Source organism: Benincasa hispida, chromosome 4 (assembly GCF_009727055.1).
Source record: "Benincasa hispida cultivar B227 chromosome 4, ASM972705v1, whole genome shotgun sequence".
Taxonomy (NCBI): Eukaryota; Viridiplantae; Streptophyta; class Magnoliopsida; order Cucurbitales; family Cucurbitaceae; genus Benincasa; species Benincasa hispida.
In genome coordinates this window covers 5,329,121-5,355,708 of record NC_052352.1, presented here as the reverse complement: position 1 = coordinate 5,355,708, position 26,588 = coordinate 5,329,121, and the positions used below count along the sequence as shown (strand labels likewise).

The 26,588-nt window shown below is 32.7% G+C and overlaps 2 protein-coding genes and 1 long non-coding RNA gene across 5 annotated transcripts; 1 reads left to right on the top strand and 2 right to left on the bottom strand.

Annotated features, from left to right (window-relative positions):
- The first annotated feature begins 546 nt into the window (after nt 1–546).
- On the top strand, nt 547–11,236 carry LOC120075549 (V-type proton ATPase subunit a2-like). 3 transcript variants are annotated; one of them, XM_039029037.1, is made up of 18 exons: nt 548–951; nt 1,819–1,863; nt 3,138–3,260; nt 3,339–3,446; nt 3,647–3,757; nt 3,844–4,017; nt 4,236–4,373; nt 5,207–5,314; nt 5,490–5,597; nt 5,716–5,864; nt 6,481–6,634; nt 6,714–6,874; nt 6,957–7,163; nt 7,593–7,776; nt 8,246–8,329; nt 8,436–8,629; nt 9,991–10,050; nt 10,388–11,226. In XM_039029037.1, the coding sequence occupies exons 1-18, from the start codon at nt 838–840 to the stop codon at nt 10,590–10,592; spliced, it is 2,427 nt and encodes an 808-aa protein (XP_038884965.1). In that variant the 5' UTR covers nt 548–837; the 3' UTR covers nt 10,593–11,226. The 3 variants fall into 3 exon arrangements, with proteins under 3 accessions (XP_038884967.1, XP_038884965.1, XP_038884966.1); XM_039029039.1 differs by lacking the exon at nt 8,246–8,329 and having other exon boundaries at nt 547–951; nt 10,388–11,236; XM_039029038.1 differs by lacking the exon at nt 9,991–10,050 and having other exon boundaries at nt 10,388–11,230.
- LOC120075551 lies at nt 10,704–11,876 on the bottom strand. Its single transcript, XR_005481356.1, has 2 exons — nt 11,502–11,876; nt 10,704–11,443 (listed from the first exon to the last, which is right to left on the bottom strand). It is a non-coding gene; the product is annotated as an uncharacterized LOC120075551 (long non-coding RNA).
- A 305-nt stretch (nt 11,877–12,181) lies between these two features.
- Nucleotides 12,182–18,173, bottom strand: LOC120075550 (cysteine protease RD19A-like). Its single transcript, XM_039029040.1, has 4 exons — nt 17,663–18,173; nt 17,446–17,565; nt 13,299–13,545; nt 12,182–12,667 (listed from the first exon to the last, which is right to left on the bottom strand). Exons 1-4 carry the CDS (start codon nt 18,137–18,139, stop codon nt 12,396–12,398), a joined length of 1,116 nt encoding a protein of 371 aa, XP_038884968.1. The 5' UTR covers nt 18,140–18,173; the 3' UTR covers nt 12,182–12,395.
- Between the last annotated feature and the right edge of the window lie 8,415 nt (nt 18,174–26,588).

Genomic DNA, 26,588 nt, shown 5'->3' with positions numbered 1-26,588 from the left:
TGACCATATTTATAATTTTTTTTACATTATTTTATATCTGTTAATACTTTAGGTCTAGTATCTATATTTATAACTGTTCTTTTTTTTTTTTAACCATAAATTTAAAATATTGGTAAGTTAAAAGACTAGAATAAAATACCAACATCAATATTGATATTTTAATTTTATGGATAATGGTGAGGATTTCTTTAAATAAAAAAACCTATAATAATATTTAAATCCATAATTGAAGAATTATTTTAATATTATATTATTCTAGATTTAACGATTTGAATATCTAATTCTTTCTTCCTCTAATCTATATGTACGGACATAATGATGAATATTTTAATCTATGTATTTACCAGGATTTTTCTATTATTTCGTAGTGGTTATTATGTAAGATATTTTTAAATATAAAAAAATATTTAAAAATATCTATACAAAAATTCTAAAATTCATAATAAAAAATATTTACATAAAAATAAATATTTTGGAACTTTTTATAAATATTTTTAAGATTTTTCTATTTATAAGAATTTCTCTTATCAAAATTAATTTTGTGAGCTAAAGCGGTGCGTTTAAGGTAAGGTCAAAGAGCGAGCGAGGATCAGAAATTTTAGTCGTTGAGAAATCAAATTACAGGCGCGAGCAAAACAAAGAAGGCAAGTCGAAACACCGTTGAAAGAGAGCGAAATGGGCCAACGACGAATTATATGATTCTTTGCTGCAATTTCACTTCGTGATTTCCTGCGAAAATTTCCTTCCGATCTACATTCATCGCCGGACATTTATCCCGAGACTGCCATGTCTCTGCATTGAGTTTTTACGCTAACCGGAAATATTGATTGTTTTTTCATGGATCTGCTGCGATCGGAGCCGATGCAATTAGTGCAGCTGATCATTCCTAATGAATCGGCGCACCGGATGATTTCTTACCTCGGCGATCTCGGTCTCTTCCAATTCAACGATGTGAGTCACATTGCATTGGAAATGTTATCTTCTGGTATTCGATTTTCTTGTCTATCATGTTAGGTCCCGTTTCTCTGTTCTTAATCGTCATTGTCATTGTAATTCTGTTTGCGATTTGATTTTCATTTTTCGTAAACACTAATGTAGATTTCTGAAGTTTTCTTCATTATCTGATTTTCTTTTGAATCGATGATTATTCCTGGACTATATCTTAGCAATTAAGCATTCAAAAGTTGATTTGATTTTGCGAACAAAAGATCTATTGGTTCCGTTTCTTTTGTGATTCTGAGTTTACTACTTGAATTCAATTTTCGTAAACGCTAATGTAGGTTTCCGAAGTTCTGTACAAATCTTTTAATCTTATTTTTTTTTCTCTTTTGACGATGATTCTTGGATTATACTTTAGCAACTAGGAATTCATAAGTGGATTTCGTTTTGCACGCAAAACATATATTTACTTCATACGCTAGTGGATCTTCTTGGTTATCATTTTAGGTTCAGTTTCTTTGTTTATAATCGCCATTGTCATTGTATTTCTGAGTTTACTACTTGAATTTAAGCTTCGCAAAGGTTGATGTAGGTTTCTAAACTTCTATAAGCGATTTTTAATCTTGATTTTGTATTTTGATGATAATTTTTGGACTGTACATCAGCTATTAAAATATTCTCTAGTGGATTCTATTTTGTTAAATATATTTTCACTTAAATCGATACAGATTTATTTTGTGTGTTCTATGTTGGCAGACGTCTATGAGAATTTGTGTTATTCACATCATCGCGTTATGTCTGGATGCTCGCTTCTTGTTTTGCATTCAACAATTTTCTATTCTTGTTAGTCGTATCTGATATTTTACTTTCCCTTTTTAGCTCAATGCATCTAGAAGCCCATTCCAGCGGGCGTATGCTGCCCAGGTGTGCTTACTATTTATTTCTCCATTCTATGCTAAAAGCTTCGTTCCATCTTGAAATCTTGCTGTTTAGCCTACTTAAGATAAGGATTTTATTTCTAAATTGAAAGTTCGGATCCTAACAAGTAGCAGCACATAATTGCCGTAAATGTATAGTACTAGCCTATTAAGGGTTTGGTAATATGGAAGAAGCTACAATGAATTGCCTGGAGACTCAGGTTTTCTTTGACTCTTAGTACTTTGATATATACCAAAGAAATTTGATGTCGTCGTTGGTTCAGTAACTTACATGATAATTTTTCAGATTTGTATTCAAGCAAAATGAGGTGTATAACATTGATAGAAATTTTTGGAAAGTATATTTCCATTCTTTACTGGGAACCCAGTGGTCTGTCTTACTCTTACCTGAGCAAGATATGGACTTATCATGTTTCTGTATTTATATTCCCACACATTACATGAAAAACAGTTAGTAAGTTATAACTTTCATCATTACGCTGCCCTTTGCTTAGGAAATAAGATATTAGATGGTTGTGCAAGCGTTTATAGTTAAAGAATGCAGAGTTGGAGAGGCTTGAACTTGAATCTTGATAAATTTCCAGCTATTAGCTGGTACGACTGAATGACATGGGAGTGTAACATTATTGTGACAAGTATTACTTCAATTATATTATGCTTGGTCTAATGGTTATGAATATTAAATCAGTACTATAGATTCTCCAACAACATGCTTGAAAGTAGTGTGTGAACACAACATTTGAGTATTTTCATTTTTCTTTTTGCTTTTCCTTTCTTTTTTGTGCATACAAATGTTGTTAGTGTCATATCTTATAAGATAAGTTTCTTTACAGATTAATTGCTACATAAGACTTCAGCCCATAGTTAGTAATAGGTTTTACCGATGTATTATAGTGGCATAAAGCTGAAGGGGGTTTAATTTAAGGTTTTATGTAGTACCATTCCATTCATCTGTTGAGGAGAATTTTTCAATGGCTTAAAGAACTTTAAAATGTGTAGCAGGAATGCCATCAATTTTCTGAATTAGCTCCCTACACCCCTAAATGGTTAAATGGAAATTTTAGTCCCTCACTATGTAATGAGCATGATGACCTTGATGTAGCAAGTGTAAAGTGCGATGTATCCCTGTTTTTGGCCTCATTTCTTGTTGACTTTTGACGGTTAATATTTAACTGACAACAGTTATATGCAGTCTTTATGAACAGGATCTCTTACATTTGGTTTGATGGTGTTTGTTTGCTTGCTACTTTTACCAAGCAGATTAAAAGATGTGGGGAAATGGCTCGGAAGCTACGGTTTTTCAGGGAGAAAATGACAAAGGCTGGTTTATTGCCGTCATCAAATCCTATAGGGGCTCCTGATTCTGATCTGGATAATTTGGAGGTAGTTAGATTGATGTGGAGTCCTCTTTTTTCTCTCTCTAACGATTTAAATCCAGTCGCTTTTCCTTGACCTTGGCAGGTTAAACTTAGAGAATTTGAGGTAGAGTTGTTAGAGATAAATGACAACAACGAGAAGTTACAACACAATTATAGTGAGCTATTGGAATATAAGCTTGTGCTCCAGAAGGTGTGGGATGTTTTCATTGATAAGGATTTGCTAGAATTCTGTTAGTCTTTACTCCTTAGAAATGTTGCATACTTCTACATCGAGGTCATTTTATAATCTGTGATCAATAAAGCTAGAATTTTGTCAATTTGTTGGCAACTTGGAATTCCTGTGATTTGTAGCCTGTAGAAGATGGCTTATTACTATTTGTATGGTTTCAGGTTGGGGAGTTTTTCCATCAAGCTCAAAGCATAGCTGCAGCTCAGCAAAGAGAACAGGAAGTGCAGCAAAATGGGGAAGGATCCATCGACACTCCCTTATTATTGGAACAAGTATATTTTTGTTGTCGTAGTATTTATTGGGTGGACATTTTTTGTGCTCTTTTGAGAAGTAGCTGGGACTTTGTTGTGTCTTGTAGGAAATGACAACAGATACAGCAAAACAAGTTAAACTAGGATATATCAGTGGTCTAGTTCCGAGAGAAAAATCAATGGCTTTTGAAAGGATTTTGTTTCGTTCAACTAGGGGCAATGTGTATCTGAGACAAGCTGTGGTTGATGGTTCTGTCACTGATCCTGTATCTGGGGAGAAGGTTAGCAACGAGAATCTCTTAGTTACAGAACTCAGCTTTACAAAAGGATGAGTTCTATTTGTTTTCTCTTTCTATAATTGGGTTACAGTCAACAGATATGTAGTTTGGCCAATATTTGTTTTTCCCCCGATGTTTTTCCCCCCATTGTTCCTGTATTAATTCGTTGCCAATTTGTTCTTTAAGGTCTTGTCGTTGTAAAACTCATGTCTGAATTCCAGGTCGAGAAAAATGTGTTTGTCATATTTTATTCTGGAGAGAGAGCAAAGGATAAAATTCGGAAAATATGTGAAGCTTTTGGTGCAAACCGTTACCCATTCACTGATGACTTGGGCAAACAATTTCAGATGATTACAGAGGTAATCACGTTTGTTACTGTATTTTTTTTTCCCCATAATTCCCTCTCTTCTAACCCCACTCTCTGGTTGGGTAGTGTTATAGGTCGAATTTGAAGTGGCTGGATGGTTTTAAAATTGAAGATAGGATGGTGTATTTTGTTAATTCTATTTGCTTTTGAGAACTTTTGCAGTCTATTCTCTTGCTCTCTCTCTCTCTGGTTATCAATTCCGTATTTAAATGTTCATATCTGTTATAATCATTAGCTGCATCTGATATTTTGGGGAATAAATTGGATTGAGGCTTTAAAGTTCTCCATCTCTTCCTACAGCCTGGTGTTTGATAAAAGAAAGTCCGGCAAGAAAAACCTGTAGGTCAAGACGTAGGTTGAATAACTTTCTTTTTATTCATCGTAAAATGTGATAGCATATCCTAGTTATTTTAAGACATTCTTACATGTGAAGCATCACATGCAACTTTGACAATGAAGTATCTGGTCTAAAATCCACTTGAGTGTAATTTGATTTTGAGTTCAACAATATGCTGGGTGGAGGTTTCAAACCTTTGACCTATTGGTCGAGGCCTCGAGGGTACAGTCTTTATGCCACGTGAGATATGCCATAGGTCACACCTGATACCTAGCCACTTGGAATACTACACATCTAACAAAGCCACATTCAAGAATTAATGTGTATAATTATAAGCTGGTAAAAAAATTAAAGGGGGAGAATATATCAATGTTTGCCTTTTAATTATGATTTTGAATTTTAATGCATCATTAGACTTCTAGACTTAAAGATCCAATGGCTAATTTCTTGTTGCACATAATCATAGTTGGAAGTTGTGATGAGTTTAGGTATCTGGAAAACTCTCTGAATTGAAGACTACCATTGATATGGGGCAACGGCACCGAAGTAAACTCTTGCAGATGATTGGCCGTCAATATGAGCTGTGGAATCTTCTGGTTTGTTTAAATATCATCCTGAAATTTAGTGAGCTTTGGAAAACCTTGTGGTATTTTTATAATATTTTCTACTCAAGACTTTGATTTTTCATTTTGGGCATGTATGTATTTTCGTTGCCTGTGTGCATATGCTTGTAGCTTTCTGCATTCTTACTGATTTTTTGGGATTTTGTAGGTAAAGAAGGAAAAATCTGTTTACCACACTTTGAATATGCTCAGTGTTGATGTTACAAAGAAATGCCTTGTAGGCGAAGGTTGGTGTCCTGTTTTTGCAACAAATCAGGTTTGTTTCCCGTGTCTTAATTTCTGGAATCAACATGCTCTTCTAAATCATTATGGTAGAAGATGCAAGCAACATGTATTTGAGATGCCTTTTAGTTAACTTGGCCGATTCCTGGCAGATTCAAAGTGTGATGCAGAGGGCAACCCTTGACAGCAAATCACAAATCGAGGCAATCTTTCATGTTTTGCATACAAAGGAAGCACCACCAACATTTTTCCGCACAAACAAATTTACCTCTTCGTTTCAAGAAATCGTGGATGCATATGGGTGAGTTTTTTCAATTGAGTTCTGTTGTCTTTTTATTCTGTCAGGAGTCTGATTGCATACTTTATCTTTAATGAGGCAAATGAATTATACAAGAGTTTGGGTAAACAAAGGCCACAAGGATGTTAGAAATATTTCCAATAATTCCTTCGGTCCAGAGAACAAGAGATTGCAGTCATTTATTTAGTTTGATAAATTGGAATGGAAGGGATGTAAAAGGTCCTGAGCACATTTGCCTGTATAGTTTTGACTTTTGAGTACCCAGTTGAGTCAGGAGTGAAAAGGATAAAGTTTAACCGTTGCCTATACTATGCCTATGAAAAAAGTACCACTTATTCCAAGTGGAGTGATTTGATATCAGTGGTTTTTACCATTTTAGTTGTACTAAATGAAATTTCTCAAATTGTGTTTGTCTGCAGTGCAGAAAATGTTGCCATGCTGAATGTTTAAATTATTTTGCTTTAAGTTATCCATGTGAACTGGCAGAAAGAGTACATCCTTTTGTCCTGGAGATCTACCTAATATACTTGTTAGATTTGGTCGATTTAGTTCTTTCATTTGTTTTATATCTCCAATTGTATTTATTGTGCAGATGCCTAAGGTAAATAGTGAATTGCAGGGTTGCTAAGTATCAGGAAGCAAATCCTGGAGTCTACACTATTGTCACATTCCCTTTCCTATTTGCTGTAATGTTTGGTGATTGGGGCCATGGAATATGCTTGTTGCTGGCAACATTATATTTTATAATAAGGGAGAAGAAATTTTCCAGCCAGGTAATTGTGAATGTCTTGTAGTGTGAATTTCTTGTCCTTTGTCTGCCAATATAAGCTTATTTGACACTGTTAACGACAGAAACTCGGAGATATCATTGAAATGACTTTTGGGGGTCGTTATGTCATCATGATGATGGCACTTTTTTCGATCTACACAGGACTGATTTACAATGAATTCTTTTCTGTCCCATTTGAACTGTTTGGGCCTTCTGCATACGGTTGTCGTGATTCTTCATGCAGGTACTAATTACTAAACAATGTTAATCAACTCCTTTTGAGCTATTTTCCTCCGTGCAAGTGATTTGCATCCCTCGTTTTTCAGAGATGCTACTACCATTGGTTTGATAAAGGTTCATGATACATATCCATTTGGTGTGGATCCGAAGTGGCATGGCACACGAAGTGAGTTACCTTTTCTCAACTCTTTGAAGATGAAGATGTCTATCCTACTGGGAGTAGCCCAAATGAATCTAGGAATTATACTGAGCTACTTCAACGCAAAATTCTTTGGAGAAAACATTAACATCTGGTGAGTTGCATTAAAATGGATCCATTGTATCAATCAGTAAATCCATTTCTCTATTGAACTGTTAATTAGTTGCCACTCTTTCTGTGTGATTAACTGTTTGGAAATTCTCTAGATATTGAATCCTCTGGATGGTGGATTCTTGCATCAGATGTAATATAGTCAATAATGAGATTTTTAAAAACATTTTTAACAAATCAGTCAATTATGGCTCTTCAATAAATGAAACATAAAAGAGTTTCTGTAATGAGTTAGTTGTGATGAATCACCTCCCGAAACATAATCACATCATGAATACTGTATCTTAAGAACTACCTGTTTTCCTTTTCCATATTTATAATATATTAATACAAGAATCCGGTCTTCTATTTCAAGTGAGAAGATTCCGTTTTCTTTATTCTAACAATTGTAAGTATTTTTTCATTATTTCAGGTACCAATTTGTTCCACAGATGATATTCTTGAACAGCTTATTTGGTTACCTCTCACTTCTCATAATTGTAAAATGGTACTCTGGATCTCAAGCTGATCTGTATCACGTCATGATATATATGTTCTTGAGCCCTACTGATGATTTAGGTGAAAATCAGCTTTTCCCAGGACAGAAGTTCCTTCAGGTTCTTGATGTTTTAATGCCCTTTAAAAAAAAATCGTAGGTTAAAATACCATTTTGGTCTCCATGTTTTGAGGTTTGTTCAATTTTAGTCTCTATATTTTCAATTATCCAATTTTAATCCTTATACTTTCTATAAATCTTAAATTTACTCCAAAATTAGTTAAATAATAATAATAATTTTCATGGAAGGAAATACAAATATGTGAAAATATTTTCAAAATGTATAGTATAGTGCTACTATAAAGCAAAAGTTTTATTTATTTATTTATATTTTTTTAAATCAACGCTAAACTAGCAATGGGGACTAAATTTAAAATTTATTAAAGTACAAGGACTAAAATTGGACAATTATAAGTATAAGAACTAAAACTGGACAAACTTCAAAATATAGGGACCAAAAACGTTTTTTAACCAATTTTGTAGTACTGAACCGGAATCAGCTCTAAATAACTAAATTTTTACCCTACCAGCTTCTGCTACTTCTGTCTGCCCTCACTGCCGTTCCATGGATGTTATTTCCCAAACCTTTTCTTTTGAAGAAACAAAATGAAGAAGTATGTGATGTTATATTTTTTCTAGTCTCTTGTAGTAACTTCTCTATTTTATGTAATTGTACTTTTCCTTGTCATTCATGCCAATTTCTGATCTCATCTTTTCCAGAGGCACCAAGGTCAATCCTACTCCGTACTTCAGAGCACAGATGACAATCAAGAAATGGAACAACACCACGGTTCTCACGGCCATGAGGAGTTTGAGTTCAGTGAGGTTTTTGTACACCAACTTATACATACCATAGAGTTTGTTCTTGGTGCAGTCTCTAACACGGCATCTTATCTTCGTCTATGGGCCCTCAGGTAAAAAAAAAAAAAAAACATTTTATCATTCGTTTACCCTAAATGCTACATTTAGATGCATTAAAGTTTATAGGATTCTGTCAATCTCCTTAGCTGGTTGGTCTTTACCAGACAACCACTTAGATCTACTACCTGAAATTAAAAACTACCAAATTTTCTGTCTTTGGAATTTATGTTAGTTGTTTCTTAAATTCCATATTATGATTTTCATATTGCTTGAAGAAATATTTGAATTTTTAGTCAAATTCTAAAAACAGTACAAACTTTAGAAAACTGCATTTAGAAAAAAAAACGCTTGGTTTTTTAAAACATTTGTAGAAATTGAATAATTAAACTAAGGAACTTATAAGCAGAAGTAATGTTTTTAGGCTTAATTTTCAAAAACCAAATAGTTATGAAATAAGGTCTTAGCAAAAACCAAATAATTACCAAATGGGATCTTAGCTTAGTATCTTAAATGTTAGTTTATGTCACTATAGAAATGTCAGATTTGTAGACGTAAATATTTAGAAAGGAATTCAAATCTCAATTGTTCTTGGCTTAAAGAGATGATGAATACAAATTACGCTGTTGTGTTTTACCTCTATGACAAATTATGCCCGCTATGTTTTAAATGGCTTTAAACATTCATGTAGTTTGCGAATGTAAGGATCATACCCTTAAGTTAATTAGCTTTAATGGAAGTGGTATCCACATCAAGTGAAAAATAAATCTGAGTATCAAGCCTATTAGAGCTAAAATTCTAACAGAGTTGATAATTTTTAGATTTTGCTAGTTAAGGGTTGTTTGAAACTATTTTCAAACATAGGAGTGAATTGAAAACTAAATAAGATAGAAAAGTATGATTTGTAGCAATGTACCCTTACTCTTATTATATGAATATTCAAGGGAGTTCTTCAGGTCCAAATTTCTATGTTTCTAGCTATCATTTATAAGCTTTTTAGTCGAGACACGCTTAACTTTTGATTCTGCGATCATTTATCGTTAAACTATGGCTGTTTCTTTCATTAGTTTCTATGTATTATATTCTTTCATTTTGATGGGAACGGTATTAGGGGGTTATTAGGGCATTAAGTGCATATTTGTAATTAGTTTAGTAGTTTGTTTGGAAAGTTGGTTATAAAGAGGGGGAGAGGAATAGAGGAGGATAGGCAAGAGTGAATTAGGGCTTGAGTGTTATCTCAGGATTGGACGGGTCCGAGTACCTCGAACACTTAGTTTATCTTGTATTTTTGTTATTGTTTATCTTCTAATATACTCGGGTTCTATCACATTTCTCTCCCTAAAACTGCGGTTTCTCACAGATAATGGGGAAAAAAGACTTAGTTAGCTACTTATTTTGCATTTTTTCTTTCATTCAGTCTAGCGCATTCGGAGTTGTCGAGTGTATTTTACGACAAGGTTCTACTCCTAGCTTGGGGGTTAGTTCTGTTGCCACACCTTTTGTTCTCCCTATTTTTTGACAAAAAAAAAAAGAAAGAAAGAAAAGAAAAAAAAAAGAAAAAAAATTACAATTGAGGAAGGGAAATTTTCAAAAATAGAAAAATAAGGCAAACTATTTACACAAAATAGCAAAATTTTAATTTTCTTTGATAAAGGCTGATAGAAGTTTATCGTTGATAAACGTTGATAAAAATCTATCAATGTCTATCAGTATTTTTTTTTGCTATTTTTATAAATAGTTTGACATTTTTTCTATTGGTGAAAATTTTCCATCGAAGGATAATGTGATGATCATATACTTCTTAACATCTGCAGGTTCAATAGTTTGATCATCCGAATATTAGGAATAGCCGTTTTCGTCTGTGCAACTGTCGGAGTTTTACTAGTTATGGAAACTCTAAGTGCATTCCTACACGCCTTGAGGCTCCACTGGGTGGAGTTTCAGAACAAATTCTATGCAGGAGATGGATTCAAATTTTCCCCTTTCTCGTTTTCGTTGCTCCGGGAGGAGGATGAATGACAGACATCATAGCTTTGGCCATCAACTCAACTCCCAACGGAAAAAATAAGAGGTTAGTTCCTAAAACTCATTCAATTATTCCACCGTTGCATATTGCAACTGGTTTCCAAATAACTTACAATTTTTGTTGATATTATTACCTTTTCATATACCTGAAGTGTTTGTCGCCACACAGACACACACATGAATGTTTAAATACAATACACATGTAAATGACAATTACTTAAAAAGATGTTTTAATTCAAATTTCCATGGTTAGTTTGAATATAGCTTAGTGGTTAATACATATACCTCTTTTTTTAACGTCTTTGGTTAGAACCATTGCCCCTTGTAGTTTAAGATTCCAAAATGAATGTAAGGGCTTTTAAGTTAGGATAAATTTGATTTACCTACAAAATTAATGTGATTTCTCAATTTGTAAATTGCTTTCGAATCAAGAAGAAAAAAAAAGATGGCCGTCGAGTTGGGATTGCTACCCTTCCATTAATGATTGGTCCTCGTAGGTGTAATTAGAACTAATTCTACAGTTTAAGGATTATTAATTATGTTGGAGGGTTTAATAAAGTTAGATTACAAATTTCGTCCTTATGGAATATTAATAATTAATAATGAAACTAGTTAAGATGATATAAAATATTCATTGTAAATATATTAATTAAAATTCATTAAGTCTAAATAATTAGATTTATATTTAAAGAAAACCTGGGCTATGAATTTTAAAATTCTTTGGATAATAATATTCTAGATTTTAAAAAGTGATTATGTGAAACAAACAATGATACTAAATGTTTGTCTTAAATCTCATGACAAAACCTATGAAACAAATAAACTCCAATAAACTGAGCAAAAACCTGTCTCTTATACACATCTAGATGTGTATAAGAGACAGCCAATAAACTGAGCAAAAACCTCGTAAATGATCCCTACAATTTGATAACACCATCATAAATAGTTTTTAAGGCTCTTTATGAGGGTGTTATCAAACTATAGGGATAAATATTTACTTTCTCTAAATTATAGGATCACACTTGCAATTTACCCATTCAATAATCTAGAGTTGTTCAAGTATTGTTTTACTATTATTATATGTCTATTTAGTTCATAAATATATTTAAGGCATCTATCTCCTAGTAATTATTGTATTAAAAAATAGAAAAATCTTATCAAAATTTACATGGAACTAAATTCTTACCAATTTAAAACTACATCATTTGAGAGTGGATTAATAACTTTTTAGTTGTTTGTTTTCTATTTTTAAAACTTAAAAAATATAGATTTTTATAAAGACAATTGTTTTAAATGACAAAACTAGAAAGAAATATTAGTGTTAATATTTATAAATAAGTTAACTCATATTATTATATTTGGAAATCACCCATTCTAAAATATGAATTTTTTAATTTAGTTTTTTTAACTAAAAATTCAAATATATCATTAAATTAGAAAATAACAGACAAATTTGAAAACTGAAAAACCTAGAAAAGAAATGGTTTTCAAATGAGGCCTAAATGATTATCAAATGAAGACTATCTTTTCATTATTTATTCTTGAAAGCAAAAGCTAGATCTACTACATAAACATACATAGTAATCACACAGTATAAGAACGTCTGGGTGCATTTTTAGAATCTAAAGGCGCTACAGAGTGCAACATTATTTCAACATACAAATTATACAACAATAACTATCAGGCAAGAGAATGAACAAGTTCCATAGTGCTTTGTGTAATAAACCATTCCCCAGAATATAAACATATTTACAGAGCCACAGTAAGTTACCTTAATATAATGGTGCAAACGATGGCTCAGTTTGGGGTAGCAGCCACGGACGAGACCATCGACTCGGATCCACAGATATTCCTTCCCTTGCAAATTAAGTAGTAGCCATTTTCTCCCCAGTTTTGGCCCCACGAGTTTTTTATTATCCAATAGGGCTTTTCCTTGAACCGTATCGGAGCAAAGCCTGCAGATCCGTATCCTACAAGCAGAACTCCATGATCTAGATTTCGTTTGGAGCATATGTATGGGCATGAAACTCCCTTTATGTATGTTTGCATGAAAACTGCATTGATTCCAACTGCAGGGAGAATAGGCAAAAGATCGAATGTTAGAAAACTAACCATGAAAGTCTTGTTTGATAATTATCCGTAGAATGTAAAGCTACATATCCATGGTGACAAGTATTCAATGTGTCAAACAAGTGATGGAATGTCCTAAAGGTTGGATATAGTTATGGAAACCAAACTAAAATGTATGTGCTTCTTAGGTTTCACCTATGAGTTTATTCGCTTTATTTTCTATTATGCTTTAGAGATATTTTTAAAAATCCAACCTATGTTTTCAAAAACTTTAAAAACAATTTCCTTGTTTTCATTTTCAACCTATGTTTATCTTGTTTTCATTTTCAGACAAATGAATTTCCTTAGGCAAGATAAAAAACAATTGTAAAAAAATGATGAGAAAACAAGTACAATTCTAAAAAAAGAGAGTATTATAAACGAGGCCAACATGGTCGAAAAAGCTCATAGCTTCAACGGGTTTTAAAATCAGATTGTGAGTATTAGATAGCATAAAGTTTCATCTCAAAATCCATTTATCTTATAAAGAGTGTGAAGTCTCTAGATTTCTTCGATGCAATTCAACCGTGAGAAATGATATTATGACATTTAAAAAGTGATGAAGAATAAATGGGGGAAGAATTAGATTACTTGCTAAAGGGCCATTCTTGACCAAGTTTGCTGCAATTTGGTCGGCATCATTAGAAATGACACTGAAGTTGGCTACAGAGGCAGCAACTTTGGAATTTTGGAATTTGCAAGGGCCACGGTCCGTGCCAGTATAAGGATAGTCCTCCTCTTTCTCTAATCCACCTGCTTTCAAAATGTACTGAAAAGCTGAGTTCATTAGTCCCCCACCGCACCCTGCGTCGCATGCACCAGCTTCCTCGGGATCACACTGCAAATTTATATTTCAAAAAAAAAAATCAAATTTTCATTTATCACACTCATATTAATTGTCATCTTTGAGATGGTTAAATAAATAAATTATTCAGATGATTAATCGATGAGCTTCAAGCAATATCATAACATGATCCATCAAAATGTGTTTTGTGTGTAATCGGTTGTGGCTAATTTTCAAGAAATTCGAGATTGAATATCCTTCGTTTTAAAAACTTAAAATTCAGTTTCGTAATCATTTTGTTTTTTGTTTTTGGTTTTTTAAAATTTATCCAAAATTTTCTTATTTTCTTACGTTGATTTGAATATTTATTAAGTATATGAGTTGAATTCTTGTCAAAATTTTAAAAACAAAAAATTCTTAAAAACTTTTTAGTTTTGGTTTTATTTTTGAAAACATGGATAAAAAATAGATGATAAGACAACAAATTTAGAGGTGAAAGGGGTAGTAGACTAAAATTTCAAAACAAAAAAACAAAAAACCAATTGATGATTATCAAATAAGGTCTTAATTTTGTCTTTTAAAAGGGTATTCGACTACGCTATGTCATAAATCAACTTAAGTTCTTATTGACATAAACGAAAATATTGTTAAATATAACTACTTTTATTTGAATAGTTGTTAATATTCTCAATGGATCCTAAGCTAATTTGTGGGGTTCATGGAATGCAAATGATGAACCAAACGTTTTGATATTCGTGTTCCTAATTTCTAAGGTTCAAGAAATTTAGCTATGACCATGCATAAATTTATTGGTTCAGCCGTTACATTTTTCCAAGATGAGTGAAAAAAAAAATTCAATGAAGTGACTAAAATATAGCTGCCTCATAATACTGGGATATAGATTTAATAATCTGATGCCTTATTATAATCCTAAGATATAAATTCAATCTACGTTTTTTCTTTACATCTCATGGTGAAAACTACCCGGACTCGCTGAATTATTTCTTGAGAGGAGAGGAGAAGAGAGCATAGAATTTTTCTTAAAAACAATAATAACCATTTTCAAAAAATTATTCGAGATTGAATGGGGAAGAGAATAGACCTTTTCCAATAAAATAAAAATAAAAACGATTTGTCGTTCATCTCAAACTATTCAATGAACATGGAAGTATTTTCGTAAATAAAAGAAATATTAAAAATGTTAAAATATTACTTTAGTCTCGATACTTTAAAGTTTGCATAAATTTTAGTCTCTACACTTTTAAATGCTCAATTTTAATCTTTATATTTCCAAGAAATCTAGTTTTTACTACTTGTTTGGGACGGGGAAGCCCTCCCCATCCCTGTATCCCTATTCCATTCCCGTCTCCGTGAATTTCCCTGCGGGAATGGGGGTGGAGATTCCCCATGGGATTTTGTGGGGATCGGATCCCAAAAAATTTGCCTCACTTTTTCTAACAATTTTTTTATTTCAATCAAATATATATTTTTAACAATTCCTCGAACATAATACAACTTTCATTTAAATAAAATATTATCAATTTTGGTGAAAAACAATAATACACATTCAATTTAAAAAGATATAATTAAAATGTCAAGTTCTCATAATTTTTATAAATTAAAATTCAACGATTAGAACCTCCTATTTTAAATATTACAACATCTAAGGAATTAAAGTAATAAAAGTTTTAAACTTAAATAATTAAAACCACCATAATTATCCTACCAAAGTCTACAATATTAATATATATATATATATATTATAAATTTATAATTTATATATAAAAGTTGGGGTGGTCGGGGTCGGGAAATATATTCTTGTCCAGGCCGCGAATTGCAAACGAAAAAAATCCCCACTCCCTCCCCCATTCTCCATGTATTCGGGGATTTTCCACCTCGTTCAGTAACCATTTGGTTTTTTGCTTTTGTTTTTGCAAATTAAACTTATAAATACTATTTCCACCTTCAACTTTCATACTTTGTTATCTATTTTTTTGCCAATAGTTTAAAAGATCAAGCCAAAATTTGAAAACTATTTTTTTTATTTTTCAAATTTTGGATTGGTTTTTTAAACCATGAGTAAAAAGTAGATAGCAAAGAAAGAAAGTGGGAAGTAAAAATAATATCTATAGACTTAATTTGAAGAAACAAAAGTAAAAAATAAATTGATTATCAAATGGGACATAAAAGGGGTGTTTCTATAGGATCTATCTACATGACTATTGATTGATTCACATTAAATTTGTTTTGACCAACCAATTTGAATTAAATCATTTATTTAAATATTTGTCGGTTCGACTAATTTCACCAACTTTATCACTATATTTGAAGTAATTTTCATCATTTTCTTGCAATTCATGAAAAGGTTTAGGGAGCGTTTGAAGCAAATACTATCTTAAAACTATAATATAACCACCTCGCTATAGTAAATACTATTTCAAAACCCCAATTAGCTACAATCAATACTATTTTAGAACTCCTATTTGCTACCGTATTTATTATTTGATACAGTTTTTACTATTTTACATTCATCATTTTTTTTTATTATTTGCTACAGTGTTTACCATTTCCTTCTCAAACTAAAATAGATTACACCTCAAAATATATTATTATAACTCAAACTAAAATAATCTATACATAAACACAAACTATTATAATCCAACTATAATATTGTAAGCTTATAATAATCAATTCTTTGTTCTAAACGCTCCCGGAGTAGATTTGACAAACCAAAATAAGTATAACTGGATTATTTTAGGCATACTCTCAATCAAGAGATTTATCTTAATTTAAAGTGCTAATCTCCACTCTCACATAACATATGTACATATATTTATACACATATATAAAAGGTGGCTTTAATTAATTAAACCAAATTGTGTTCCAAAACATTTCCTTCATCCTAAATGTTTTTTAAACTAAAGTTAGTTTATAACTAATTTATTTTTATGCAATTCAAATTCACGTTTTTCTTTCAATTTTAATTGAATTTCAAATGTTAAAAGGAACAACTTTTTAGTATATATTTTATATTTAGTAAAAATTTCAAGATTAATTTTAGAAAACATAAGACAACAAAAAAGTACTCCAATTAAGCTTTTAAATGAAAAAAAGAAAGCACATGATAAATTCAATTCAGACATCCACATCACATAATAGTTTGTCACATGATAAATTCTTTACCAATATATGAATGTATTTCTCACTATACATGATTCATAAAGTTATGAACAAAAATTTCCCTGAATTCTTTTGTACTTCAACAAATAATTGAACTCAATTAACATTTTTTATCCACTAGAAATAAACTGAAACAGATGTAGAAAAACTTTATAAAAAAAAAGTGTAAGAAATCATTATTTAGTTTAGAAAAGCAACAAAAAAATTTCAACATGACCTGAATCGATAGGTGCTTCACGCTGTGCTTAGTGAGGAAAAAAAAAAACAAATTAAAATTTATATATCACTGTTCTGCACACATTCTCTTTTTTCGGAGCAATCAAATTTATAACTATTTTTCTTCACTTTTTCTTTTTCAAATAACTTTTGAAGTCTAGTCAATTTTCAACAGTAAATTTAAGGACATAGTTGAGTTAAACCACTCTTACCATATAAAATTACTTGGGATCCTATTTTTGTAACCATTTGAAATTAATTTTGATTGCAAATGGAAAACGAAACTCAAATATTAAATAAGTTTTGAATTGTTGGTAATGTTTTAAAGTGATTTTGAATAGGATGAAAATGATTTGAAAAAGAGAAGAAAACAGTATATTAGAAAAGAGCAAACAAAGCATAGTTTCCAAAAGCTACAGATATATAAACCGAACCTCAATTTTATTTTATCTGAATTGACTTTTTCAGTAGCAGGTTAAGGAGAGAGAAGATCAGATTAACAACTGCGAATAGAGACAAAAGGCAATAAATCCGAGGCAGGGAAGGAATGGAACGAACCTCATGATCACAATCCACAAGCTGTTGCTCACTCAGACTAACAAGCTTTCCAGTTGACAAGAAATTAGCTCCCTCCACCGCTCCAACGGCGCTAAAAGACCAGCACGAGCCACAGGAACCCTAGCAGATTCAGGACACAAACACATCTATCAGAAAATAAGAAATAGAATCAAATACTCTACAGGCTTGAAGAAGTTCGTTCCGAAATAACTCATACCTGATCTTTGACCGGCGTGACAGCACCTTGGTCGCGCCAATCGAAATCGGGGGCTAGGTCGTCGGTAGGAAGGATCGGAGCCTTCTGAGCATCGGCAGGAAGACGGAGCCGATTCAATCCGACGAAATTTGTACGGAACTCAGACTCGGTGAGATCGGAAAACCGAGTGACGCCATGGACAGCGTCGGGATCGAGCTTCTGGTGGCGCTTGGCTTTGCGGAGGTTAGCCTTAAAGATACGGAACCTGTAATCGTGCTCCTCATCAGTGGCGTATGTCTTTCCAAACTTGAGTTTGAAGTTCTGGAAGTGTTGTTCGGCGGTTAAGCGACGATCATCGGCACCAGAGACGACTTGACGAATCAGAAGATCTTCGTCGTCGCTTTGGGCGCCGTTGATTTGATCGGACGATACACCGTAGGTTACCGTCGCGGATAGTAGAATAGTAAAGAAGAGAGCGAATACAGCGAGGCGATCCATTGGGACTGTAAGAGAGGGAACGGAGCTATGAGATATTTTTGGGCTTTATGTATCGAGTACAAATAAATGGAGAAATATCGCGCTGGTGTGAACGGCAACGGTGCTGCCACGTTTCCGTTTCGTATTGGCTCACTTCCGTGAGAGTGGAAAAAACTGTGACGTGACGGCAATGTTCAGCGACGGTTATGTAGGTTAAAAGTAGCATTCTGTTTTTAGATTTATTTATGTAATATTTGGATGCAAAGCCTATTTTTAAATATTCTCATCTCATCACTCACATAACAAACCATTAAAATATTTTTTTAAAAAGAATTTACACATATTATTATTGGATAATTTGGTGGGTGCATAAAAATAAATGTTTACTTAAATATTTTAATTTATTTTAGTTATTTAGTTTCTATTTTTTTAAGCATTTTATTTTCTAACAATTAATTAGTATTTGAACAAATTAACAAAATACTATTTTTGTCCATATTTTAGTTTTTGTTTTGATCTTTATAATTGTTCAAGTCTATGTATTTTTATAAGATTTAAATTTAACTTCAAACTGATATTTTTTTCTTTGAAGTTAGCTAAAAAATAATAATTTTCATGTAATAAAGACATTAAAAATATATTTTTACAATTTATAAAATCATACCTATAGACACAACCTTTTTAGGGAAAAAAAAAAAACAACAATAAACTAATTGCAGTGCTACGGCGTTTAACCAAAAGTTAATTAATATATGAATTCGAGTCTTACAACTTTAAATAAATCTGGGCAAAATTGCAACTTTAGTTTATAAACTTTTTAAAGTTTGTGTTTATTTTTTTGTCTTTATGAAACTTTAAAAAATGTCAAATAAATCTCACTAACTTTTGATTTTGTAATCTAATAAATCAATTTTATATCAAATATGTTATTGGTATATTGAAAATATTTAAAGTAATAATAATTTATTGTTGATCTATTCGATATAAAATTAAACTTTATCTCTAATGGAACCCTACCATTTCAATTTTATGTTTACTAGTTACGTGAATTTTAAAAAATATGCCTAATAGGGCAATACGTTTTAGACATACACAAATTAAAATTTTAAATATCTATTGAATGCAAGATTGAAATTTAGTTTAAACATAGTTTCCATCTGATCTTAGATTTACATTTGGTTTTAAATTGATTCCTCTACTTTCTAAAGTTACAACTTTAGTAACTAAGACCTCAATCAATGACCATTTCATTTTTTAATTTTTATTTTTGAACATTAAGTTTATAAACTTTTGTCTCTGTATCTAATAACTTCCTAAATTTAAGAAAGTAACTAACGTGTATTGAACTTTCAAATTTATTTTTAATAGCTCAATAAACTTTAAAAATGGTTGAATGAGTTCCTCAACCATCAATTTAGTGTCTAATAAGTTTTGAGTATTCAATTTTTTGTGTCTAGTAGATCATTGACACATTTTTTAAAATTCATGAATCCATTTGTCACAAAATATCAAGTTTATTGTCCTATACTTGAAACAAACTTCTATGGACTCATTAATTTTAAAAATGTAGAATATTCCAAGGATATATCTAATACCAAATTCAAAGTTCAGAAACCTATAGGATGTTTTTAAAGCTCATGGTGTATTAAACTTTGTAACTAAATGTTTAGTAACTTATTAGACACGATCATAAAAGCTGATCTAAACTTTCAATCCTACCAATTATAAGCTTATAATTCAGGGCCAAGGGCACTTGTGAATAGGGAAAAACAAGGTATACTATTAGGTCCACAATCTACATATTTGTTGTTTGCAAAAGTGGCAGAAACGAAGCCCCAACCCATATATAAAAGATATAAAATGTCGCAAATGTCCTCACTATTGATATACACTTGGTACACTATTAATATACACTTGATACACTTGACTAATATACTCGATATACTCGATAATGCTGCACTTGATTAATATATATAAATAATTGTCAATCATGCACTTGCTTGTATTGTTGATAAACTTAAAAAACTTGACTGATATATTTGACAATGATGCACTCGATTGATAAACTATTAATAAATTAAATTAATCATTCACTCGTTTATATTACTGATAAATTTAATGCACTTGACTGATATACTACCAATAAACTTGATAATTATACACTCTTTTATATTGTTGATGCCCTTGACTAATATACTGCTCATTCACTTGATTGATATGTTGTTTATAAACTTAATAATGATGTACTTGACTGAGTTGATATACTCTATAATATACACATTGATTAAAAAAAATGAACTTTTTCTTCGCACTCAACAAACCCCTACCCCTCAACATCTCTCTTTCACTAACCAACACTGGTCCACCTCCCTTATGCTTATCTCCATCGACCATTGCATGTCTAGTCTCACTAGTTACCCTTTTTTTCTCCCTCTCTATAAACCCCTGAACTTGCTTTACTAGTTAATTAAGTTTAAGTTCTCTTAGTTATGTGTTAAAAATGTGTATTAACATTAATGCAAAAGTAGGCTAAGTATATTTTAATGAATGATACATTTGTAATGTTTAAGAGAAGGAAAAATCTTCTAAGTGTTGGAATATATGCTCTTGGGTTGTAAGAGTAGTCAATGCATATAGAGTTCGAGAGTTTAAACAATGACAAGCTGGAAAAGGACAAGAAAATATGCTAAGAAGGTTATTCTTGATCCCGAAAAAAAAAAATGGTTGTAACGGTTTGATCGTTATCCGTGGAAATGATTGAGTTTTGTCTTGAACTTGCAAAAAGAGTGGTGTAACGGTTTGACACTATTCCGTGGGAAGAGTCATGAGATCCTTATTCAAAATCTCAAGAGGCGCTTGAAAAAGTAGATATAGGTGAGTTTGACCGAACCACTATGAAAATCTCCGGTATTAATTTCTTTATTCCTATACTACTTGTTTTGCAATTATTGTGTTATTATAGTTTATTACATGAAATTAATTGCAATATTCGTTCTATTGTTCATATTTGTTTACTTTGATTGATAATTCTTAAATTTCTACGTGCATTAACAATCTTGTTACTAAAATTAAATAGGGTGCTTAAAAGTGTGAGTTTCAATTTTTCTTGCTTATTTTGGATTAGATTCGATTTTTTTGCATATAATTCTTGTTTAAATTACTTATTAATAATATTATATTGATTTTTTTAATTGGACCCACATTAGCAAAAATTTCTAATTAGATTGATTAACACTATTCACCCCTTCTAAGGTTGCCATACTAATCCTACAGTAACCATGGCCCTCCAAATAGTCACATCTCATTGGCAATAATTGCATCAATTAGTGCTCATCAAACATACACTTGAAAAGGCTCATTCCATAGACAAAGGAGGACATAGAATTTACTAGAAATATAAGGGCAAAACAGATATATAAAAATCATCCCCTTGTAGCCCATTTTTTTTGTAGCTTTTTGCTGTGAGAATGCTAGAAAATCCTATATAACCATATTATTTCTTCGCCTTTCTACAAAAATTCTATAACTAAATAAAAATTGTTAAACTAAAAGCACAAAATGTGTATCTTTGAAAACAAACGAAACGACAACCAATTCCTTACTCCAATACTTTCTAAAACATTAACAATATCGTAGATCTGTCGCCTCTCAACACCTGCAAAACATAAGTCATAAAATCCGACCAATCAATCAACGTAAAAATTCCACAATCATGAACATTTTATACAAATGTAACGACCGGATCCTTACACATTATGATTCGACCGCTACGACATGCATACTTAGACTTTTCTATCATGAGATGAGTTTGGTGAAAATTTCAAAGAACATATCTAAATTTTATTAATTAGATAGAAAACTATATAAAAAAGTTTATTTATCAAAACACCAGGATCCATAAAATAATAGCGTGGTGGTACAAAATGCATATGCCTATAATAGTGAGTTTGATGGTTGGCCATTTGAGCGACGTCCAATTATGCAAACTACGCTGTGTCCTTACCTACAAAGTCTGTAAAAATATAGGATGAGTATATAATATACCCAGTAAGTAGTTCTCACGTAGGGTAGTGACCAAATGCTCAATCACAAGCAACATGTCATGAAAACATATGGTTGGGACCGAAAATATATAATAACATGTGGTGGTCGGTTATGCTTCCAACATAAATCTCTCCGCCCTGATAGGAAGATGAGGACCTAAGCGAAAACTAACCCATCTGATGACTAGCAGGTCATGTAGTCAGTAGAGCCAGAGTCGCATCCAACATCAACCATTAGCATAAACGTAATATTGGACTAGAGGGGTGCAACCATACATACCCTGCTAGTCCTAGCATAAACATAACGTAAGATTAGGCCTGGGGGGGTGCAATCATACATGCCCTGTTAGCCTGAAGAATAAATTTCTCCCCCCTGATAAGAAGAAATGAGGACTTAAGCGGAAAACTAACCCATCTGATGTTTAGCGGGTCATGCAGTCTGTAGAGCCAGAGTCGCAATCCAACATCAACCATTAGCATAACGTAATATTGGACTAGAGTGGTGCAACCATACATACCTGCTAGTCCTAGCATAACATAACGTAAGATTAGGCCTGGGGGGGTGCAATCATAACATGCCCTTTAGCCCTGGAAGAATAAATTTCTCCGCCCTGATAAGAAGATGAGGACTTAAGCGGAAACTAACCCATCTGATGTTTAGCGGGTCATGCAGTCTGTAGAGCCAGAGTCGCATCCAACATCAACCATTAGCATAAACGTAATATTGGACTAGAGGGGTACAACCATACATACCCTGCTAGTCTCTACCATAAACAACGTAAGATTAAGCCTTGAGTGGTGCAACATACATACCCTGCCAGCTCTGGAAGTAATAAATTTCTCTCGCCCTTGATAGGAAGAATGAGGACTTAAGCGGAAACTAACCCATCTGATGATTAGCGGGTCATGCCAGTCAGTAGGGCCAGAATCACATCCAACATCAACCATTAACATAAACTTAAGATTAGATTGGAAGTATAACTTACACCTAATTAAAACTTGATTTAAACGTAATCGTGAAACAAACATAATGCATGGGGTCCCTTGTAGAAAAACGTGTTCTAAAACATGTAATGCAATATAACAATTAACATAACCATGCAACATAATAAAGGTACACTACCATAGAACACTTAAAGAGGAGGGTGAGATAAACTACTTACAGTGATCTAGTTTATTCCTTATTTTTTTTCTTTATGATTTGATCAGTAGAGCTTTCCTTTTTTAAACTAGAAGAAAATTTAGGAAGAAATTATAGGCACACTTACCCGAGCTCTTCTTTTTAATCTCACAGAACTTCCTCACCTCACACTTACTCTTTCACACGATTCTTTGTTACTGAGTTTGTTTGAGAATGGGTTAAATCTTCGGCAAAAAGGTCCTATTTATAGTAGTTTTCAGCTCTTTTCAGTGTGACAAATCATCGTACAGGTGGCTTCTTTTAAAATTACTTAGGGTTAAGGATTTCTCTCAATAAGACACCTAAATCTTGGCTAACGTTTGACCTTACGTCATCATTCTTTGTTTGTATTCAATTTTAGGGTTTTTCTATGTATAATCTATAATATCGTGGCCAAATTCAACACATAATTCGCGCTTCTATCCAAATCTCGCTTACTCTTCTCTCAGAATCTCGTTCTCTCCAGTTTTCTCGCTAGGAATTTGCTCTGTCCACTTTCGCTTTGTCTAAATATCGCTCCGTCCAAATCTCGCTCTCCCTACTCTCAGAATTTCGCTCTCTCCAGCTTTTTCGCTAGGAATCTCGCTCTCTTCAGCTTTCTCACTGGGAATCCCGCTCTCTCCAGCTTTCTCGCTACAATTCTTGCTCTCTCCGATTTTTCCTTCCATCTCGCTCTCTCCAGGGATCTCGCTCTCTCTACTCTCGCTAGCCTCAATCTCGCTAGCCTCGCTCGCTGGGGTTTCTCGCTCTCTAATTCTCTCTTCGATCGTGCAACTCTCTTCTTAGTATCTCGCTCTCTCCAGTTTTCTCGCTGCAATTCTCGCTCTCGCCAATTTTCTTTTATTTACTTATTTATTTATTTATTTATCATTCAATTAGAGTCTCGCTCTCTCCACCTTCGTTCTTTCCAATTTTCTTTTATTTTTATTTTTGTTTATTTATTATTATTATTATTAATTTTTTAATTGTTTCTTTGCTTCCTAAATTAAGGTTAGGGTATTTATATTTATCATCCAATAAATTTCAATATTTAATTTCCTGTAGTGTATGCGTACAAATCTGGGTTGTTACAACAAAAATAAAAGAGAGGGAAAAAATCGGGAATTGTTATTTTTAATGGTGGCATAGATTTTATTGTGCAGTATGGATCGATTTTGATCTCTTATAGTTTAGAAAAGGTTACTTATGAACTATGCCTGACAAAAACAAAATCCTATAAAAACTTAATTTTTTTTTAAAAAAGGTACAATAGGGTGGTTGTCAGATGGAGTCTCGTTGCAGAAGGCTCTTTTGATGAAAGGTTTCAATTGATGATGAAAGGGTTTGGTTGATGAGGTATCTATCAGGAAGATTTTTATCGAAGAGATATAATAGGGATAAAATAGGAATTGTAAAAAATTGTAAGAACAAGAAGGAAAGAAAATATATATATATATATATATATATATACTCAAATAAGTCGGAGATCGAAAGGTCTTTGGATGTTCTATAACATATAGCATTAAGTTATTATTGTTTATAAAATTATTGTCCTATTTTAATAAGGAGATGAAAAGTTACACATAAACGACCACTAAAATTGTATGTGTGTGAATGAACAAAATTACCATCAAAGCAAGAACAAAGAAAAAGTCATATGAAAGGGTAAAATTGGTCTAAAAAAGATTTCTCCTTATAATACTTTTTATATATATTACAATGTAGATAAGATTTGTCAAACATTTTTTTCTCCGTTGATGCAAAAAGATGTCGACAGATCTTAAGAAAAGTGTGGGCAAAGTCTTTGTCGACGTTTTTCTTCTTCTTGTTTTTTTTTTTTGTTTTTTTGCATGGGCAGATAGTGTGGGCAGAAGTCCGTTGGCATAGCTTCTGCCCTGCATTTTGACGTTGCATCGACATAAAGGCCCATACAAGTAAACACATGAGTAGAAAAGCCTTCTGCCCTTGTAACAACTTTTATGGGTAGAAATCACATTTTTGTCCACCCATTATGCATCGAAAAAAAACTATTTCTGCCAATGCAACAACTTGTTAACAAAATGAAATTTTTGTCCACACATGATTCATCGATAGAAATAAGGATTTACCCATGTAAAAGCCTTCATGGAAAAGGTCTTAAACATTGAGGCCTCACCCTTTCACTGGCCTGAGAGGGATTAATTTATAGTTGGACTATAAACTATTTGTTCATTAGAGAAATCAATGTACTGGGTCAAATAGAAAGAAGTTAACACTTAGAGAAAGTAGAGGACTCCATGCGTTGGAGCTATGAGGCACCATGTGGCCAACTCTGTTGAACTAGGCGGACGGGAGTCCAATGAGGGGATGTTATGGCTAAGTACAACAATGCAGTATGAGGTAAGTATGTGACTAACCTCGTCTACCAGTGTTGAGACTGAAGGAAATCGAACACGAGGATTTCCATGAGCAGCAGAAGGATCATTCCAAATTACAATCATAAATGAATTTTACAATTACAATCACAAACGAAAATATACAGTTATGCGAAATACATAAACTACAGCATGTTATAAAAAAAATCAAGGACAAGAATCAACACACTTTTGTAGATTCATCTTCGAGTTCCTTGATTACAGACGCTTGATCACAGTAACACAACAACACACGAATGTCCGTCCAACACGACCGCTAATTGCACGAACACCGCATGCTCGAACTAAGCGATCACCAAGGTCACGAACACCCTGAACACCGTGAACGGCCTCCACAGAATCTCGAAAGTGTCGAGTTGAGTAAGACACCACAAAAAAGGTTACCTTGGTATTCTCGCTGTGAGAATCCAAAGGGTGAGCTCTGTGTGAACTTGGTTTGAGGCAGAAAACGGGAGGAACCTCAATCGTGTAAACGATTGAGCAAAGTGGGAGATGAAAGAACCTATCGTATAGGTCGATGCCCAATCGTTTAGGAAAAGCTATGCAATCGTCTAGCAAAAGCTATACGATCGCTTAGCTCATTGCTTAGCTGAGTGTCTATCGTCTAAGAATACTCCACGATTGTTTAGCTAACTCTAAGTTGTCGCTTAGTAAATCCAATTTACTTGACAACTCTCCGTGAGAGTTTCCAAGATTGGAAATATCAAAATTAACTTCTTTTTGAAAATTAGGAAAATATTTTTCCTTTTTATCTCACAGTTACCATGAAACCACCAATAACCTCCCACTCAATTAGTTATTAGAGAAAAAGAGATAATTATCCAATAATTAATATTATTATAAATATAAATGAT

Excerpts from the sequence above, each read along its gene's own strand:
- LOC120075550 (XM_039029040.1), bottom strand. The coding sequence starts at position 18,139 with ATGGATCGCCTCGCTGTATTCGCTCTCTTCTTTACTATTCTACTATCC. Across the intron at positions 13,546-17,445 it reads TTGTGGATTGTGATCATGAG|TGTGATCCCGAGGAAGCTGG; the intron begins GTTCGTTCCATT and ends ATAAATTTGCAG. Across the intron at positions 12,668-13,298 it reads CAAGAATGGCCCTTTAGCAA|TTGGAATCAATGCAGTTTTC; the intron begins GTAATCTAATTC and ends TTCTCCCTGCAG.
- LOC120075549 (XM_039029037.1), top strand. The coding sequence starts at position 838 with ATGGATCTGCTGCGATCGGAGCCGATGCAATTAGTGCAGCTGATCATT. Across the intron at positions 3,447-3,646 it reads ATAAGCTTGTGCTCCAGAAG|GTTGGGGAGTTTTTCCATCA; the intron begins GTGTGGGATGTT and ends GTATGGTTTCAG. Across the intron at positions 6,875-6,956 it reads TGTCGTGATTCTTCATGCAG|AGATGCTACTACCATTGGTT; the intron begins GTACTAATTACT and ends CTCGTTTTTCAG.